The 19,113-nt window shown below is 42.6% G+C and overlaps 1 protein-coding gene across 1 annotated transcript; it reads left to right on the forward strand.

The window, feature by feature from the left end:
• The first annotated feature begins 11,323 nt into the window (after nucleotides 1–11,323).
• Nucleotides 11,324–14,130, forward strand: LOC136140890 (zinc finger protein 773-like). Its single transcript, XM_065899034.1, has 3 exons — nucleotides 11,324–11,504; nucleotides 12,833–13,981; nucleotides 14,054–14,130. The coding sequence occupies exons 1-3, from the start codon at nucleotides 11,324–11,326 to the stop codon at nucleotides 14,128–14,130; spliced, it is 1,407 nt and encodes a 468-aa protein (XP_065755106.1).
• Nucleotides 14,131–19,113: the final 4,983 nt, after the last annotated feature.

A 19,113-nucleotide genomic window follows, 5' to 3' on the forward strand; every position in this document is an offset into this window, starting at 1 on the left:
CCTGAACCAATGACGGCTCAGGAGAGAGCCACTTCCGTTCTAGGGGGCGGTGTCTGGGCGGGCCTTCCGGCGTCGACCGCGGGCGACATTTTTAAACTCGGACCTGTTCGCTGGTGCCCGCTCCGGTACCTTGGGTCGGCACCAGGTAAAGGGAGCCAGGAAGGCGCTGTGTCCGCTGCTCTGAGGAAAGGCTGAGGCTCCGCGTGGGCGCCATCCGGCCTGACTCTGTCTCGGGGCCGGGACGGGCCTCCGTGCCTGGGCCTCACCATTGCCCACAGACTCCGCTGGGACGGCCAAGCGGATGGGTGCGATTCAGGTAAATGCTGCTCCCTCCGGACCCTCAGACAACTCTTCTCATTCTGCAGTATTTTCGTTCTTATCAATGTTCTATAACGAGCATCCTATGTTTATGTTTTTTTGTTTCCCAAAACCTTGGTTTTCCGAATATTGAAATAAGACGTGCGTGGGGAAAAAAAAAATTGCAGGGAACTTACATGTTCAGTTGAATAAGCAGCTCTTACTAATACCCGTTCTTTGCTCAAGTCAAGATATGAGATATAAGTAGGACCCCAGAAGCCGCCTGTGGGTTCCTTTCATAACAGTTATCCCCATCCCCCCAAAGTTAAGGTATTGTCTGATGTTTCAAGTAAGCATTTCGTTGCTTTTCCTGATAGTTTAAGCTGTGTGGAAAATATTCGACGACTGTAGTTTACCTTCGCTCAGTTATCTTAAAACTCTCTTATGACTGGAATCATATAAGTATTATGATGTGTCACACCCAATATGGTGTGACTTTACCCATTTTTTTCATGGCTATCCGTTAATTTTCCTTCTTTTGCAGTGTTCTAATAGTGTGAATACAGTATATGAGTAAAATACCTTTATAAATCCTGCTGTTGAAGGCTTTCTTTGTTTTTTTCTTTTGGCTTGTTTGTTTTTGGTCTCCTTTCTGTAATTATAAACATTGCTATGCTGGCCATACCTTCCTTGCTTTCTGGGGTATATAAAGCACACATTTGTTTAGCGTATATGTTAAAATTATTATTGTATTTAAATGGCCATTTCCACTTTTTGATCTTGTTTTGCTCCATGTTACTAATTTTAATTTAGTGCTTTGAATGAGATTGTTATACTTAGTCTTAATCTATCCCGTAGTTAGTTGTATTTATTTTAACATCTTTATTGGAGTATAATTGCTTTACAATGGTGTGTTAGCTTCTGCTTTATAACAAAGTGAATCAGCTATATGTATACATATATCCCCATATCCTCTCCCTCTTGCGTCTCCCTCCCACCCTCCCTATCCCATCCCTCTAGGTGGTCACAAAGCACTGAGCTGATCTAGCTGATCTCCCTGTGCTATGCGGCTGCTTCCCACTAGCTATCTATTTTACATTTGGTAGTGTATATCTGTCAGTGCCACTCTCTCACTTCGTCCCAGCTTACCCTTCCCTCTCCCCGTGTCCTCAAGTCCATTTTCTACATCTGCGTCTTTATTCCTGTCCTGCCCCTAGGTTCTTCATAACCTATTTTTTTTAGATTCCATATACATGTGTTAGCATACGGTATTTGTTTTTCTCTTTCTGACTTCACTCTGTATGACAGACTCTAGGTCCATCCACCTCACTACAAATAACTCAGTTTTGTTTCTTTTTATGGCTGAGTAATATTCCATTGTATATATGTGCCACATCTTCTTTATCCAGTCATCTGTTGATGGACACTTAGGTTGCTTCCATGTCCTGGCTATTGTCAATAACGCTGCAGTGAACATTGTGGTATATGACACTTTTTGAATTATGGTTTTCTCAGGGTATATGCCCAGTAGTGGGATTGCTGGGTCGTATGGTAGTTCTATTTTTAGTTTTTTAAAGAACCTCCATACTGTTCTCCATAGTGGCTGTATCAATTTACATCCCCACCAACAGTGCAAGAGGCTTCCCGTTTCTTCACACTCTCTCTACAATTTATTGTTCGTAGATTTTTTGATGATGGCCATTCTGACTGGTGTGAGGTGATACCTTATTGTACTTTTGATTTGCATTTCTCTAATGATTAGTGATGCCGTAGTTGTATTTTTATACGCATCATGCATTAGGTAAACTTACAGTTTTACAGTATGCAGCCACTTAGAGGGTTTCTGCTTTTGCAGTGATTGTACTCTGTTAATAGTATTTATTTTACTGTTACGTCATCGTCCTCTGCTGGTATTGGAAGAGAAAATGATTAAGACATCTTGTTAAAATACTTGTTTTAAGGGGGACAAAATGAATCCTTGTAAGGATAAAAAGTTATAATGCTGGGAATCCTTATCAAGATGTTTAGAACCAAAGAAATTTCCATGTTTTTATAATGAGGTTGGAATAGAGGTCAGGTCTCATGTTTCCTTTGTCTTAAGTTTAAGGAGTCATCTTTGACAGCCACTTATCTCAAACTGCTGGAGGCCAAGCACTTTTACTCTGATGCCAGCAACAACCCCTTTATCACAGATTAATTTTCTGGTGCCATTTTCTTCTTGTAACTCTCTCTCTCTCTCTCTCTCTCTTTTTTTTTTTTAGGCCACACTATGCAGCTAGCAGGATCTTAGTTCCCAGACCAGGGATTGAAATCGAACCCATGGCAGTGAAAGCACCAAGATTTAGCCACTGAACCACGAGGGAATTCTGAGATTAATTTTCACTGTGAAGTCAACAAATGGTGGTTCCCTTCTCTACTGCAGGAGAAAAAAGCAGGTAGGAAATTACAGAAAATCTGTCTGAATATTTATGAAAGAAAAAAATATATAAATAACATGGATAAAAATTTAAAATTTGTATTTTTGAATTCTATTATATAATGTTATAATAATTTTCTTGAGTTTTATTATTTTTTTATATATAGCAGGTTCTTATTAGTTATTTATTTTATACATACTAGTGTGTATATGTCAATCCCAATCTCCCAATTCATTCCTCCCACCCCAACATCCCCCCTTGGTGTCCATATGTTTGTTCTCTACATCTATCTGTGTGTCTATTTCTGCCCTGCAGACCAGTTCATCTGTACTATTTTTCTAGGTTCCACATATATGTGTTAACATACAATATTTGTTTTTCTCTTTCTGACTCGCTTCACTCTGTATAAGAGTCTCTAGATCCATCCATGTCTCTACAAATGACCCAATTTCGTTCCTTTTTATGGCTGAGTAATATTCCATTGTATATATGCACCACATCTTCTTTATCCAGTCGTCTGTCAATGGGCATTTAGGTTGTTTCCATGACCTGGCTCTTGTAAATAGTGCTGCAGTGAACATTGGGGTGCATGCATCATTTATTTATTTATTTATGGCTATGTTGGGTCTTCGTTGCTGTGTGTGGCTTTCTCTGGTTGTGGCAAGCAGGGGCTACTCTTCATTGCAGTGCGTGAGCTTCTCGTTGCAGTTCCTTGTTGCAGAGCATGGGCTTTAGGCATGTGGGCTTCAGTAGTTGTGGCTCTTGGGCTCAGTAGTTGCGGCTTGTGGGCTCTACAGTGCAGGCTTAGTAGTTGTGACTCACAGGCTTTGTTGCTCTGCTGCATGTGGAATCTTCCCGGACCCGGGCTTGAACACTTGTCCCCTGCATTGGCAGGCAGATTCTTAACCACTGTGCCACCAGGGAAGTCCCTGCATGAGTCTTTTTGAATTACAATTTTCTCTGGGTATATGCCCAGTAGTGGATTGCTGGGTCATATGGTAATTCTATTTTTAGCTTTTTAAGGAACCTCCATACTCTTCATCATATGGCTGTATCAATTTACATTCCCACCAACAGTGAAAGACAGTTCCCTTTTCTCCACACCCTCTCTAGCATTTGTTGTTTGCAGATTTTCTTATGATGCCCATTCTAACTGGTGTGAGATGACACCTCATTGCAGTTTTGATTTGCATTTCTCTAATAAGTAGTGATGTTGAGTGACTTTTCATGTGCTTCTTGGCCATCCATATGTCTTTGGAGAAATGTCTAATTAGGTCTTCTGCCCATTTTTGGATTGGGTTGTATGTTTTTTTAATATTGAGCTGCATGATCTGTTTACATATTTTAGAGATTAATCCTTTGTCCATTGATTCATTTGCAAGTATTTTCTCCCATTCTGAGGGCTGTCTTTTCGTCTTGTTTGTGGTTTCCTTTGCTTTGCAAAAGTTTTTAACCTTTATTAGGTCCCATTTGTTTATTTTTGTTTTTATTTCCATTACTCTAGGAGGTGGATCAAAAAAGATCTTGCTGTGATTTATGTCAAAGAGTGTTCTTCCTATATTTTCCTCTAAGAGTTTTATAGTGTCCAGTCTTACATTTAGGTCTCTAATCCATTTTGAGTTTATTTTTGTTTATGGTGTTAGGGAGTGTTCTAATTTCATTCTGTACATGTAGCTGTCCAGTTTTCCCAGCACCACTTATTGAAGAGACTGTCTTTTCTCCATTGTATATCTTTGCCTCTTTTGTCATAGATTAGTTGACCATAGGTGCTTGAGTTTTTCTCTGGGCTTTCTGTCCTGTTCCATTGATCTGTATTTCTGTTCTTGTGTCAGTACCATATTGTTTTGATTACTGTAGCTTTGTAGTATAGTCTAAAGACAGGGAGTCTGATTCCTCCAGCTCCATTTTATTCCCTCAACACTGCTTTGGCTATTCGGGGTCTTTTGTGTCTCCATACAGATTTTAAGATTTTTTGTACTAGTTCTGTAAAAAATGCCACTGGTAATTTGATAGAGATTGCATTGAATCTGTAGATTGCTTTGGGTAGTATAGTCATTTTCACAATATTGATTCTTCCAATCCAAGAACATGGTATATCTCTCCATCTGTGTCATCTTTGATTTCTTTCATCAGTGTCTTACAGTTTCTGAGTACAGGTCTTTTACCTCCTTTGTACATTTATTCCTAGGTATTTTATTCTTTTTTGTTGCAATGGTGAATGGGATTGTTTCCTTAATTTCTCTTTCTGATCTTTCATTGTTAGTGTATAGGAACGCAAGAGACTTCTATGCATTAATTTTGTATCCTGCAACTTTACCAAATTCATTGATGGGCTCTAGTAGTTTTCTGGTAGCATCTTTAGGATTCTCTATGTATAGTATCATGTCATCTGCAAACAGTGACACTTTTACTTCTTCTTCTCCAATTTGTATTCCTTTTATTTTTTCTTCTCTGATTGCCATGGCTACTACTTCGAGAACTATGTTGAATAATAGAGGCAAGAATGGACATCCTCTTCTTGTTCCTGATCTTACAGGAAATGCTTTCAGTTTTCCACCATTGAGAATGATGTTTGCTGTGGGTTTATTGTATATGACCTTTATTATGTTGAGGTAGGTTCCCTCGATGCCCACTTTCTGGAGAGTTTTTATCATGTAAATGAGTGTTGAATTTTGTCAGAAGCTTTTTCTGCATCTATTGAGATGATCATATGGCTTTTATTCTTCAATTTAAAATTTTATTTATTTATTTTTGGCTGCATTGGGTCTTTGTTGCGGTGTGTGGACTCCTCATTGTGGCAGCTTCTCTTGTTGTGGAGCACAAGCTCTAGGCATGCAGGCTTCATTAGTTGTGGCACCTGGGCTCAGTAGTTGTGGTGCACCGGCTTAGTTGCTCTGCAGCATGTGGGATTATCCCAGAGCAGGGCCCAAACCTGTGTCCCCTGCATTGGCAGGTGGATTCTTAACCACTGTACCACCAGGGAAGTCCCTTAGTAGTCTCTTACAATGCTTTGTATTTCTGTGGTGTCTGTTGTAACTTCTCATTTTTCATTTCTACTTTTATTGATTTGAGTCCTCTCCCTCTTTTTCTTGATGAGTCTGGCTAAAGATTTATCAGTTTTGTTTATCTTCTCAAAGAAGTTTTATTGATCTTTGCTATTGTTTTCTTTGTTTCTATTTCATTTATTTCTGCTCTTATCTTTATGATTTCTTTCTTTCTACTAACTTTGAGTTTTGTTTGTTCTTCTTTCTCTAGTTCCTTTAGGTCTAAGTTTAGATTGTTTATTTGAGATTTTTCTTGTTTCTTGAGGTAGGCTTGTGTTGCTATAAACTTCCCTCTTAGAACTGCTTTTGCTGTATCCCATAGGTTTTGGATCATCGTGTTTTCATTGTCATTTGTCTCTAGATATTTTTTGATTCCTTCAGTGATCTCTTGGTTATTTAGTAACATACTGTTTAGCCTCTGTTGTGTTTTTTACCTTTTTCCCCTGTAATTGATTTCTAATTTCATAGCATTGCAGTTGGAAAAGATTCTTAATATGATTTCAATTTTCTTAAATTTACTGAGGCTTGATTTGTGACCCAAGATGTGATCTGTCCTGGAGAATGTTCTGTGTGCACTTGAGAAGAAAGTGTAATCTGCTGTTTTTGGGTGGAATGTTCTATAAATATCAATTAAATCTATCTGGCCTACTGCGTCATTTAAAGCTTGTGTTTCTTTATTAATTTTCTGTCTGGATAATCTGTCCATTGATGTAAGTGAGGTCTTAAAGTCCCCCATCATTATTGTGTTACTGTCAATTTCCTCTTTTATAGCTGTTAGCATTTGCTTTATGTATTGAGGTGCTCCTATGTTGGGTGCATATATATTTATAATTGTTATCGCTCCTTGGATTGATCCCTTTGTTATTATGTAGTGTCTTTCCTAGTCTCTTGTAACATTCTTTATCTTAAAGTCTATTTTATCTGATATGAGTATTGCTACTCCAGCTGTCCTTTGATTTCCATTTGCATGGAATATCTTTTTCCATCCCCTCACTTTCAGTCTTATGTGTCCCTAAGTCTTACCCCTTAAGTGGGTCTCTTGTAGACAGCATGTATATGGGTCTTGTTTTTGTATCCATTCAGCGAGCCTGTGTCTTTTGGTTGGAGCATTTAATCCATTCACGTTTAAGGTAATTACCGATATGGATGTTCCTGCCACGATTTTCTTAATTGTTTTGGGTTTGTTTTTGTAGGTCCTTTTCTTCTCTTGTGTTTCCCACTTAGAGAAGTTCCTTTAGCATTTGTTATAGAGCTGGTTTGGTGGTGCTGAATTCTCTTAGCTTTTGCTGGTCTGTAAGGGTTTTGATTTCTCCGTCAAATCTGAATGAAATCCTGAATGAGATTAATCTTCGTGTAGGTTCTTTTTATCACTTTAAATATATCATGCCACTCCCTTCTGGCTTGTAGAGCTTCTGCTGAGAAATCAGCTGTTAACCTTATGGGAGTTCCCTTGTATGTTATTTGTCATTTTTCCCTTGTTGCTTTCAATAATTTTTCTTTGTCTTTCATTTTAGTTTGATTACTATGTGTCTCAGCATGTTACTCCTTGGGTTTGTCCTGCCTGGACTCTCTGTGATTCCCGGACTTGGGTGGCTATTTCCTTTCCCATGTTAGGGAAGTTTTCGACTATAATCTCTTCAAATAGTTTCTCAGGTCCGGTTGTCTCTCTCTTCTGCTTCTGGGACCTGTATAATACAAACGCTGCTGCATTTAACTTTGTCCCAGAGGTCTCTTAGGCTGTCTTCTTTTCTTTTCATTCTTTTTTCTTTGTTCCACAGCAGTGAATTCCACCATTCTGTCTTCCAGGTGAGTTCTGCCTCAGTTATTCTGGTATTGATTCCTTCTAGTATATTTTTCATTTTGGTTATTGTATTGTTCATCTCTGTTTGTTTGTTCTTTAATTCTTCTAGGTCTTTTAAAACATTTTTTGCATCTTCTTGATCTTTGCCTCCATTCTTTTTCCGAGGTTTGCCTATCTCCACTTCATTTAGTAGTTTTTCTGGGATTTTATCTTGTTTCTTCATCTGGTACATAGTCATCTGCCTTTTCATTTTGTTTGTTTTTCTGTGAACGTGGTTTTCATTCCACAGGCTGCAGCATTGTAGTTTTTCTTGCTTCTGCTGTCTGTCCTCTGGTGGATGAGGCTATCTAAGAGGCTTTTGCAAGCTTCTTGATGGGAGGGACTGGTGGTGGGTAGAGCTGGGTGTTGCTCTGGTGGGCATAGCTCAGTAAAACTTTGTTTTGTCTGCTGATGGGTGGGGCTGAGTTCCCTCCCAGTTGGTTGTTTGGCCTGAGGTGACGCAGCACTGGAGGCTACAGCCTCTTTGATGGGGCTAATGGTGGACTCTGGGAGGGCTCATGCCAAGGAGTACTTCCCAGAGCTTCTGCTGCTGCTGTTCTTGTCCCTGTGGTGAGCCACAGCCATATCCTGCATCTGCAGGATACCTTCCAACACTAGCTGGTAGGTCTGGTTCAGTCTCCTATGGAGTCACTACTCCTTCCCCTTGGGTCCTGATGTGCACACTACTTTGTGTATGCCCTCCAAGCTTGGAGTATATGTTTCCCCCAGTCCTGTCGAAGTCCTTTAGTCAAATCCTGCTAGCCTTCAAAGTCTGTTTCTCTGGGAATTTCTCCTCCTGTTGCCAGACCCCAAGGTTGGAACCCTGACTTGGGGCTCAGAACCTTCACTCCAGTGGGTGGACTTCTGTGCTATAAGTGTTCTCCAGTTTGTGAGTCACCCATCCAGCAGTTATGGAATTTGATTTTATTGTGATTGCACCTCTCCTACTCTCTCATTGCAGTTTCTGCTTTGTCTTTGGATGTGGGGTATCTTTTTTCCTGAGTTCCAATGTCTTCCTGTCAATGATCGTTCAGTAGTAAGTTGTAATTCCAGTGCACTCACAAAAGGCAGTGAACACACATCCTTCTACTCTGCCATCTTGAACCAGTCTCCATAATGTTAATAATTTCTAATCAGAACTTAGTATATGGATTATATAAGCTGAAATTTTATATAAAGCAATAATTTATAAGATAACCAAGGGGCCTCCCTGGTGGCACAGTTGAGAGTCCGCCTGCCAATGCAGGGGACACGGGTTCATGTCCTGGTCCGGGAAGACCCCACATGCCACAGAGTGGCTGGGCACGTGAGCTATGGCCGCTGAGCCTGCGTGTCTGGAACCTGTGTTCCACAACGGGAGAGGCCACAACAGTGAGAGGCCCGCATACTGCAAAAAAAAAACAACAACAAAACAAAAAGATAACCAAGTAAAATTGGAAAAGGAAGTATAATATACGAACTTCTGATCAGATGTGAGGGCCAACTACAAGCTACAAGAAGATAAAAATGTATTATTAGCAAGGGAGAAATAGAAGAGGGAATCAAATGGAAGTGTCAGAAACAGACCTGTATGTAAAATGAGACTTAATTTTGATATTTGTGACTTAGGACTATAATAGTGCTTTATGACATGCCAACACCATTTCCTTGCCAACACGATCCCTTATTCTTCTGGGCTCACTGGGCTCCAGTCATACTAGCTTTGTAAATGCTGCTCAAAGACACCAGGCATGACTCTGATAGAGAGGCTTTGTACTTGTTTGTCCCACTTTTGGAAGGCCTTTTCTCAAGATATCCACATGACCTTATGGTACAACTGTAACATTTTCTGCCCTCTTTTATGCTTTAGTTTCCTCTTGAGCATTTGTCTTCATCTGAAATATTAAATGGTTCACTCATTAACCTTTTTTGTTTATGTTGCTGATGGGAATTAATATTACATGGCCCTACTCTTCCCACAGGTTCCACATTCAGCAGAACCACTTATGGACCCTGCACTGGTGAGTGTCAGGTGTCCTAGAAGTCTTTTGCTGCCACTCTTCCTGGACTTGGTGTCTGGGGACCCTAAGCCCAGGTTTCCAAGTCCAGGCCAGAGGTTATATGGACAGATTCCCATTTTTGGCAGCCAGTGGACTGAGATGTGAAAGGTTGTCTTAGGTATAGCGGGTAATATGTATAAATGTTTGAGGATGAGATTGAGATGGGAGTGTTTTAGGACTTGTAGGTCTTTGTTAACAGCTGGTAAGAACAGAGAGCAAGGGGGCCAGAGTTAGACCTAGAATGGTAGACTGAGAAGAGGTTTCTGAGAATGATGGAAGACATGGAATTTTTGGAACAGAGAGAGGGAAAGTGATGTGACTTAGGTTTTAAGAGGCTACTCCTGGCTGCAGAGTGCACAAGAGACTGGGGGAGAGAAAGAAAAGGAGATAATGAAGGAGGTTATTGCAGTCATCCAGACGCACATTAGTTCTTGCTGGACCAAAGTGGTGCATGAGTAGGTAGGAGAAATACTTGGCTTCTGGATTTGCTTTTAAAGTAGGGGCTGATCAGATTTTCTAATGTGGAGGGCTAACAGGTAACTCCAAGTTTCTTTTCCCTTTGCATCTGGAAGGGTGGCAGTGCCACCAACTGAGATGGGGAAGTCAGTGGTAGCAGTCCTTTTCCGTGAGAATATTAAGAATTGGGTTTTGGCTGTTTTGATTCTCAGATGTTCCAGTGACTCCAAGAATAGGAGACAAGGGGACGGCTGAACGTGCAGATCTAGAGTGCTGGGGGAGGCTTCAGGATGCCATTAGGAGACAAGGGAAGATAAGGGGGCTGTCACAAAGACAGATAAGAAGAGTGGTCATCAGTGGGAAGGTGGGGGGTGGGAGGGAAAGTCCATCAGGTGGCTCAGGTTTTATGGGGGAGTGCCTATGAAATTGATTAATTGATGCAGAGGGAAAGCAGAATGTAAGTGAAGTGAAAGTAAAGTCAGGCTGGTGGTTATTTTTCTTCCTGTGCACTCACTAGGCTTTTGTGGTGGAACTTGGGTAGTTTCTGACAGAATGTCAGATGAGTTTACCTAAGGTGTGTCAAGTGGGTGTGGATTTTGAATGGGTGTTATATGGACAGAGATTGCAACTGGTGAGGAGACATAATGTGCAATACAGAGGTGGAACATGAACAGGCGTATTTAGATGTGCATGTTTTGACTGAGGTTAAAGTCAGGAACAAGGCCTGGTGGGGAAGCCTTCAGAACAGACCGGTGGAGAGTTGGGGTACGGTGGGATCCTGTTGCATTGGCAGGAACTTTCTGATGCTGTGTGCAGGAGGGTATGTGAGGAGGCAGGAGACATGCCAGTTTTGTGGGCTGGGTGGTGGTGATGGGGATCAGATGTATGAGGAGTTAGCCAGTGAGTATGCATGTGGGGAAGGTGTGTGACAAAATTGCCCCAGAGCCCTCATACCAGGAGTTTAAGAGAGAATGATGAGTGCAAGTTTGTTTGTGTCTGGGAGACATGATCCTGGGGACTCTCAGGCTGTTGTCTTGCTGGAGAGGGAGGGAGCCATGCATACCAGGCCCACAGCTTAGATGGCATCTATCTGCCCACCTACCTACCTGTTGTTGCTGAGAGTTGTACCTAGTGCTCAAGGAAGTATGAAGAGTTATTAGGTACCAGTGCCCTCTAAGTTAGGGAGCTGGGGAGGAAGATGAACCGAGTGAGTATGGGTTAGGGGCACTTATGGGGTCCTGGGGAGAGAGGCTGCTTATGGAGACATCGTCCCTGTCATCACAGGGCTCTGTGACCTTTGAGGACGTGGCTGTATACTTTTCCCAGGAGGAATGGAAGCTTCTTGATGAGGCCCAGAGATTCCTGTACCACGATGTCATGCTGGAGACCTTTGCACTTGCTGCGTCATTGGGTAAGGCCCTCACACCTATCCCAGCATCCCAGGCAGGTCTCCGCCTTTCCCTGTTTTTCCAAAAGCAAGTCTGTTTTTTCACAGCTAGACAGTGGGTACATCTATATTACTGCTTCCCTCTCATCTGTGTTGTTGGTGCCAAGGCTGAGTGAATGTGTATACGATCTCCTTTCAGGAGTATCCCAAATACCAGCGGCTCTGAAGTTTTTTCAGTGAAGTTTTTCTGGGTCATAAGACTTGGAATTAGTTCAGTGGGTTCCATTAGTCTCAGCCACTCCCTGCTAAGTTGACTCCGTAGACCCATGTACCTCTGTGCTCCAGGCTCTGCCATCTTCCAGCTGACATTTCTTGGGGCCTTACCATTCCAGGAATTGTTGGGACTTAATGTGGTCAGTATTTGTGGGGTCTTCTTGGCTGTTTCTATGAGACCCTCATCTCAAAGATTCTTTTTGTTACATACTTTTTTCCTGAGGTTGTTTTGGGATTGGTTGTCCCCCGGGTCAGTACTGACTGTTCACCTGTCATGTCTTTCTCTTAGGACTTTCATCTTCTAGGTACCATGTTGTCCAGCTGGAGCTGAGAGGAGAACCCTGGGTACATGACAGAGTGGACATGACTCCAGACAGAGCAAGAGGGGCTCAAATATGGCCTGACCCTGGTAATTAGCATTGGGGGAGGAAGTGACATCATGGTTCGATTCACATCATGTCAGGAACATGTCCCGTACCCAACACTGTTTTGGTGTCAAGGCCAGTGACTGTGTACCTCATTTCTGTTTCTCCTCCATCCTTGACACTTGCCTCCTGTGATTTTTCCTCTGACTTCCAACCCAGAATTATCCCTTACCTCTTTGTCTTCCACTCCTAATTGTTCCTCTCCATCCTCCCTCTGCTGTGCTTTCCACTATTCACCTACACTTAATGTTTCATGAGGTCTGCACCTCTCCTCAAAATAGTCCTTGAACGCCAGCTACTCAATGAAAATCAGATTTTCCTGGACCTGGACACAGCTTTCCACATAGCACACACATGTCACCAGCAGCCAAGGTCCTAGTGAAAACTGTTCCGGGAGGAATGAGTTGTGGACCCCTAGCTCCTTTATGCATTCCACCCCGTCCTTCTGTCATTTGCCTGGTGAGTGCTCCCTGTCCTGTGATGTGTAGAGGGTCAGTACTGTACAGCAAGGCTTGCCTAGCCTCCCTGCAACTTCTTGTCTTGAAAACAGTCCCATAGATTTATTCCTTTCTATGTCAGACAAACATTTGTGATGGGGCTGCCTCCTTATACCAAAATCCTATGTCAAGTTTACCTGTATTTCTCTGCTTTCAGGGTGTTGGTATATAGCAGAGAAAAAGCAGACACCTTCTGAGCAGAATGTTTCTGTAGAAGTGCCACAAATAAATACTTCAGAGGCAGACCTGTTCACCCTGAAGTCCTATCCCTGGGAGACGTGCTGCCTGTACTTAGAAGGTGGTTTGCATCTAGCTGAGGACCTTGGCACAAACCCTGGCCAGAAACTCTGTGGGGCAGGTGTGCAGTTTCACCAGCACACTGGAGAGGAACTCTTTAGAAGAGACGTGGGTAAGACCTTTATGAAGAGCCACACCATCCATGCATACAAGAAGTCTTTCACATTCCAGGAGTCTGGGAAGGATTTCCCTTGTAGCTCTGGCCTTCTCCAGCACCAGGTCACTCCACAAAAGGACACCGAGTTTGTAGAGGCCTTTCACAATGGAGAAAAGCGTTACAAGTGCAGTGAATGTGGGAAAGCCTTCTGCCGTAAATACAGGCTTGCTCAGCACCAGAGAGTCCACACTGGAGAAAGACCTTATGAATGCAGTGAATGTGGGAAAGTCTTTAGATGCAACTCCAACCTTGTTATACATAGAAGAATTCACACTGGGGAAAGGCCTTATGAGTGTAGAGAATGTGGCAAGTTCTTTAGACAAAACGCCCAACTTATTGTGCACCAGAGAATTCACACTGGAGCCAAGCCTTACAAGTGCAGTGAATGTGGGAAAACCTTCATTACTAAAAGCAAACTTATTCAGCACCAGAGAGTCCACACTGGAGAGAGACCTTATGAATGTGGAGAATGCAGAAAAGCCTTCACCTATAAACGCATGCTTGTTCAGCATCAGAGAGTCCACACTGGAGAGAGGCCTTATGAGTGCAGTGAATGTGGGAAAGTCTTTAGGTACATCGCCAGCCTCATTAAACATAGAAGAATTCACACTGGGGAAAGGCCTTATGAGTGTAGTGAATGTGGGAAGTCCTTTAGGCAAAGGGCCCACCTTCAGGTCCACCAGAGAATTCACACTGGAGCAAAGACTTACAAGTGCAGTGAATGTGGGAAATGTTTTAGCCAAAACTCTATTCTCACTACGCACCAGAGAGTTCACACTGGCGAAAGGCCTTATAAGTGCAGTGAATGTGGAAAGTGTTTTAGCCAAAGCTCTACTCTTATTAAGCACCAGAGTTCACACTGGAGAAAAACCATATGAGGAGAATTCTTTAGCCAAAGCATCCAGCTTACTCAACACCGAAAAGCTCACACCCCAGAAAGGCCTCATCAGTGCAGATGTGGAAAAGTTTTCTGTCAAGGGTCTGCTCTAACTGAGCACTAGAAACTTCACAGCTCAGATAGACCCTATGAGTACAGCAAATGTAGGAAAGCTTTCAGCCAAAGGTCTTACCTTATTTGATACCAGAAAGTTCATCTAGAGAAGGGACTTCAAATGAGATGAGAGCAGTGAACGAGCTGTCTCCTTAGTTAATACATCATACTGAATAGACTCTCTGAGGAAGTCATCAACTGGAATTTGAATGCCATACATCTGAACAGCTCTTGTGTGCAGATTGCCTATGAGTACTGGCTTCATAGGAAGCTTTTCAGGAGCTATACTCTACTTTCTAACCTGTGCAAGCCCCTTGCTGGACTCAATGTCACTGTAAGTTTTTTACCTCTCCCAAGTGGCAGATCCCAGTACTGGGCATTAGTCATCGCATTGTGATCAGGGTAGGTAGACCTTTGTGCTGTCCTGTCCCCTGGAGGGAAGCATGAATAACCTGAGCACTTGGGTGTTGTCATGCTCTTCTGTCAAGGACAGAACCTAAGCAGCTTTGACCACTGTGACCCAATGTGGGTTCCCTTGGCAGCTTACAGTTTACTTTCCTTGGTGATATTGTCTCATGTCATGCTCACGATGGATGTTTCTAGCTCCAGATCACCCTGTTTGGGAACTATCTGTCTCCATTTGCTCTACTCTGTGAAAAAATAAAGACTATAGTTTAAGCCACGTCTTTTGTGGGTGTTCCAATCTTTGTATTCTTCAATAAGGATAGTATCATGGCGGAGAATGGTTTTCACTCCAGTTTTGATCTAATTTGAATTGTTGTCTAAAGCCTGCTGGGGTAGACTACAGGGCTCTGGGACTAATGTGACCTGGATGTTAGAATTTTTGGTGGGTGCCGAGGTCACCCTGAGATGAGGACAGTTGTATGAACCACCAGTGTTTTTTGGAGCTGCATAAGTTCTCTTTTTTCACATGGGATGTCACATCATGACTCCAGTACTGTTCAAGAGAAGAAGTTCTCTAGGTCCAGCTGGAAAAGAGCCATGTGCCATAATGTCCATAACATGGTAGGCTGGTTTTGCTGAGTGTTAGATTACAGACATCAGGTGGGAACCATATTTCGTACAGAAACAGGGAATTAATAGGGAGTGAGTGACTAGCAAACAAAAAGAGATGAACCTATTCTAAAATTGCATCCATGAATGTTCCCTTGACTGGCTGTTTAGGATAATGTTTTTGCAAAAATTCTCAGGAGCTACAGAGCGGTTTCTCTCCTGAGGTCCCAGTCAGCGTCAGGCTAAATAATGTAAAGGTTTTGGGATCCCATAGCATATGCAGATTGTTTATCTCAAGGCCATTGGTGCATAGCAAAGATAATGGGTAATAAAAGTGGAAATCGTGTAGTCCAGGCATGTGGTTTTTAGGATGCAGGCAGTTCCTGGATAACTCACGTGGAAACACCTTTCATTACTCACCAGTCTTCATTGCTACCACAACAGAATCCCTCCCATTAGACAAGGAGATGTGATGGGGTTAACATGTGGTTACCAGAGTTCTACTGAAGAGATTCAGAAAAGATTCAGATTTTTTATGTGAATCCAATTTTTATTAAATTTAATTGAGCTGTATAGTTGGTATGTGCTAAACTGAACATACCTAAAATGTACAGCTTGGTTAAGTTTTAATATGTGTAAACCCACAGAACCATCATAATTACAAACATCCATCACTCATGCCATATCCACCTTGTGACGTCTCTCCCAGGACTCCCAGGCAACTAGTATTGATTTATTTTTTCCCATTCAATTAGTGTTTTCTACACTTAATATCATTGGGGTCTTAATGTTTACTTTTATATTTGTCTCTTTTTCATGATGCATAATTATTTTGAGAATCGTTTAAGTTGCTGATAAATATAATTCATTTTTTTCCTGAAAAATATACTGTTTCGATATACCACTCACTGTTTATCCATACATCTGTTAAAGGATGGGTTTTTGTGGATTGTATCCTTTTTGTCTATGACAGATAAGCTTAATAAATTATATGTACGTATGGTTTCATATTCAAAATTCAATGACTATACCCTTTTGTGTGCCATTCACAGTATGGGAGCATTCCAGTTTTCCTGTATTCCTCTCTAGTACTTGGTTGATATGGCTAGTGTTTCAGTATTACCTGTTTAAATGTGTAGAGGTGTCTCACTATGGTCTGATTGCATTTCCCTAATGATTCATGATGAACATTTTTTGTTTATTTGCCAGGTGTATGTCTTCTTTGATAAAATGTCTGTCTTTTATTAGTAACTGAGAAGGCAAAAATCTGTTGGAGCTTGACTTTTCTTCAATGACTTCGCTGGGTGGAATAAATGCGCTCACATCGTTATTCATCACGTATGTTCCTCATTATTAACATAGTCTCCGTTACTTTAAGTCTAGACACGTATAAAACAACTAACCGAACCTTGATTGTTGTGTTTGCCAATTTCCCTGGTATGAATACTCCAACTGTGAGCAATTCCAAGCAGTGAATATGAAGTTTTTACTGCACCAGAGGCGCAAGAAGCCAAACGCTGAGATGCCAATGTTTGCAGGGGAGAAGGCAGCCAAGCCAGGAGTTAGAAGTCTCAGCTCCACCTTCCTGGAGGCGATGTGCTTGAGATATTTAAGGTATGAAGAGGCAGTGTGGTCTTAGGTGTGAGGAAAGGCCATCAGACTTAGAGAAAAGGTGAGGTAATTGCTGTGTGCAGGTGTATTTCATTACATGCTTCTTCACAGATGCATGTTCAAAAATGGTGTCCCTGAATGGGACATCACTGGCTCTACTCTTTAATGAGGGAAACAGAGAAGCAACACATGGTCCACCTGCTTATGGCCACCCCACATTCCTCCTCTGTCTTGTTCACTATGGACCCCTGTCTGGAGTGTATGTTCTCTTGACTCTGACCTAACACAGTGAGGTCTAAAGCTTTATTTAACCTACATCCTTTGGAAGAGCAATAAGACAATGTTAAATAGACCCCAGCTATGGATGCATGAACTTTGTGTCATAGTGACAACCTGGTATCATGTGCCCGTTTGGTTTTGTAGGTTTCGGAAACGTCTGAAATATTATGGCTGTCTCTCTGGGACCAGCGAAGACTACATTCCATGGAAATCTGGGTTCGTCTCCTTTAAGAAGCGTGAAACTCCGCCCCCGTCCTCAGAGCCTCCAGGACACTCTTTCCCAAGAGCCCGGGCAGTGAGGCGGGGCTTTTCCTGTAGGCGGGGAGCACCACCCCTTGACAGGTTCTAGAGGCTTGTGAACTGCATTACCCAGAAAACTACGCCAGTTCGTGGGCGCCCCTGGGCCAATGAAGGCTCAGGAAAGAGTCACTTCCGTTCTAGAGGACGGAGTCTGGGCGGCTTTTCCGGCGTCGACTGAGGTCATTTTGTAAACTCGGCTGTGTTTACAGGCGGGGAACTTCGCAACGCTGTGAAGGCCAGAGGTCAGGGAGCCAGGAAGGCGCGGTGCCCGCTTCTCTGAGCTTCGTCTGAGGCTCGGCGTGGGCACTGTCCGGCCTGACTCTGTCTTGGGCGGTTGGTGCCGCAGTGCCCGGGCCCCACCTTCACCCACAAACTCCGCTGGCGCCGGCGCAGATGTGTCTGATTCAGGTAAATGCTGCGTCATCCGGGCCCTCCCCCAACTCTTCTCATTCAGCAGTGTTTTATCTGTGTTCTTTTACTAGTGTCCTATAGTTATTATTTGTACCCCCAAAACTTGGCTTTCCGAAGTTTTTTTTTCCCTGCCTGGGAAAAAAAAAATTGCAGAGGACTTCAATGTGCGGTTGAAGAAGCTCTGAGATTAATATCCGTTCACCGCTCAGGCCAAAATTGCTGTATAAATAGGACCTCAGAAGCAGCCTGTGGGGTTCTTCCAAATAATTATCCCCATCCCCAGCAAGTTAATGTATTGGCTGCTGTTTGAAGTAAGCATTTCCTTTCTTTTCTTGATAGTTTTGCCAACTATGTGGAAACTATTTGACATGTCTTGTTTAGTTTCGCTTGTTTTAAAAGTTTTTATGAATGTAATATGTTTTATGATGTGTTTTTCTTCTTTTGCGCAATGTGGTGTGACTTTACCCATGTTTTTCATGGCTATCACTTTGTGGAAGAAAGAGGTGAAACAGGAGGGAAGGGGCAGGGCACAGCCTTTAAAGGAATGACATATCCATAGGACTTGACTAAAACAAACAGGTTTGAACCAATTAGGTCCAAGATGGCGGAAGATTTGATTTCCAGTGGATCTTGAGGCTCATTATATTCCCATTGTAATACATGAGCATGTAAATAACACACCCACCAGCGACCTGCCAGTTCTAAGGCTAACTCTAAAAGGCCAAAAAGTGAGTAGTGGCCCAATTCCTGGAAATACCTGCCCCTTCCCGGGAAGTAGTTGGAATAATCCTCCCACTCAGCCTGTGAAATTACGTAGAACATAAAAAGTAACCACGTCATATTTTGAGGCCTCTCGCCTTCTGAGATGGCCCACACTCTGTGGAGTGTGTTCCTCGCTAAATAAATCCAATTCTTACCTATCACGTTGTCTCACTGAGCTCTTTCTGTGAGGAGACTTCAAGAACCTGAGGTTCATTAAGTCCTGAGACCAGGTGTGTGATATCAAGTAAAGTCCCAATCTGAGTTGCATGGTTTCAGGGGGACCCCTTGCAGGGTCTGAGAGTGGGCACTTGTGTAACACTCGTAAATTAATTGTCCAAGGAGACACACATGCTGACAAAGCAAGAGACTTTATTGGAAAGGGGTGCCTAGGCGAAGAGCAACACAGTAGGGAACCCAGGAGAATTGCTCTGCCACGATGCTCGCAATCTCAGCTTTTATGGTAATAGGGTTAGTTTCCGGGTTGTCTATGGCCAGTTGTTCTGACTCAGGGTCCTTCCTGGTGGTGCACTCACCTCTCAGCCAAGGTGGATTCCATCGTGAGGGGGGTTCTGGGAGGTAGGCAGGACATATCATCTCTTCCCTCTTCCTTTCGGAC

This window comes from Phocoena phocoena, chromosome 20, assembly GCF_963924675.1.
Source record: "Phocoena phocoena chromosome 20, mPhoPho1.1, whole genome shotgun sequence".
Taxonomy (NCBI): Eukaryota; Metazoa; Chordata; class Mammalia; order Artiodactyla; family Phocoenidae; genus Phocoena; species Phocoena phocoena.

Excerpts from the sequence above, each read along its gene's own strand:
- LOC136140890 (XM_065899034.1), top strand. The coding sequence starts at position 11,324 with ATGGGGTCCTGGGGAGAGAGGCTGCTTATGGAGACATCGTCCCTGTCA. Across the intron at positions 11,505-12,832 it reads TGCACTTGCTGCGTCATTGG|GGTGTTGGTATATAGCAGAG; the intron begins GTAAGGCCCTCA and ends CTCTGCTTTCAG. Across the intron at positions 13,982-14,053 it reads TACTCTTATTAAGCACCAGA|CTCACACCCCAGAAAGGCCT; the intron begins GTTCACACTGGA and ends AACACCGAAAAG.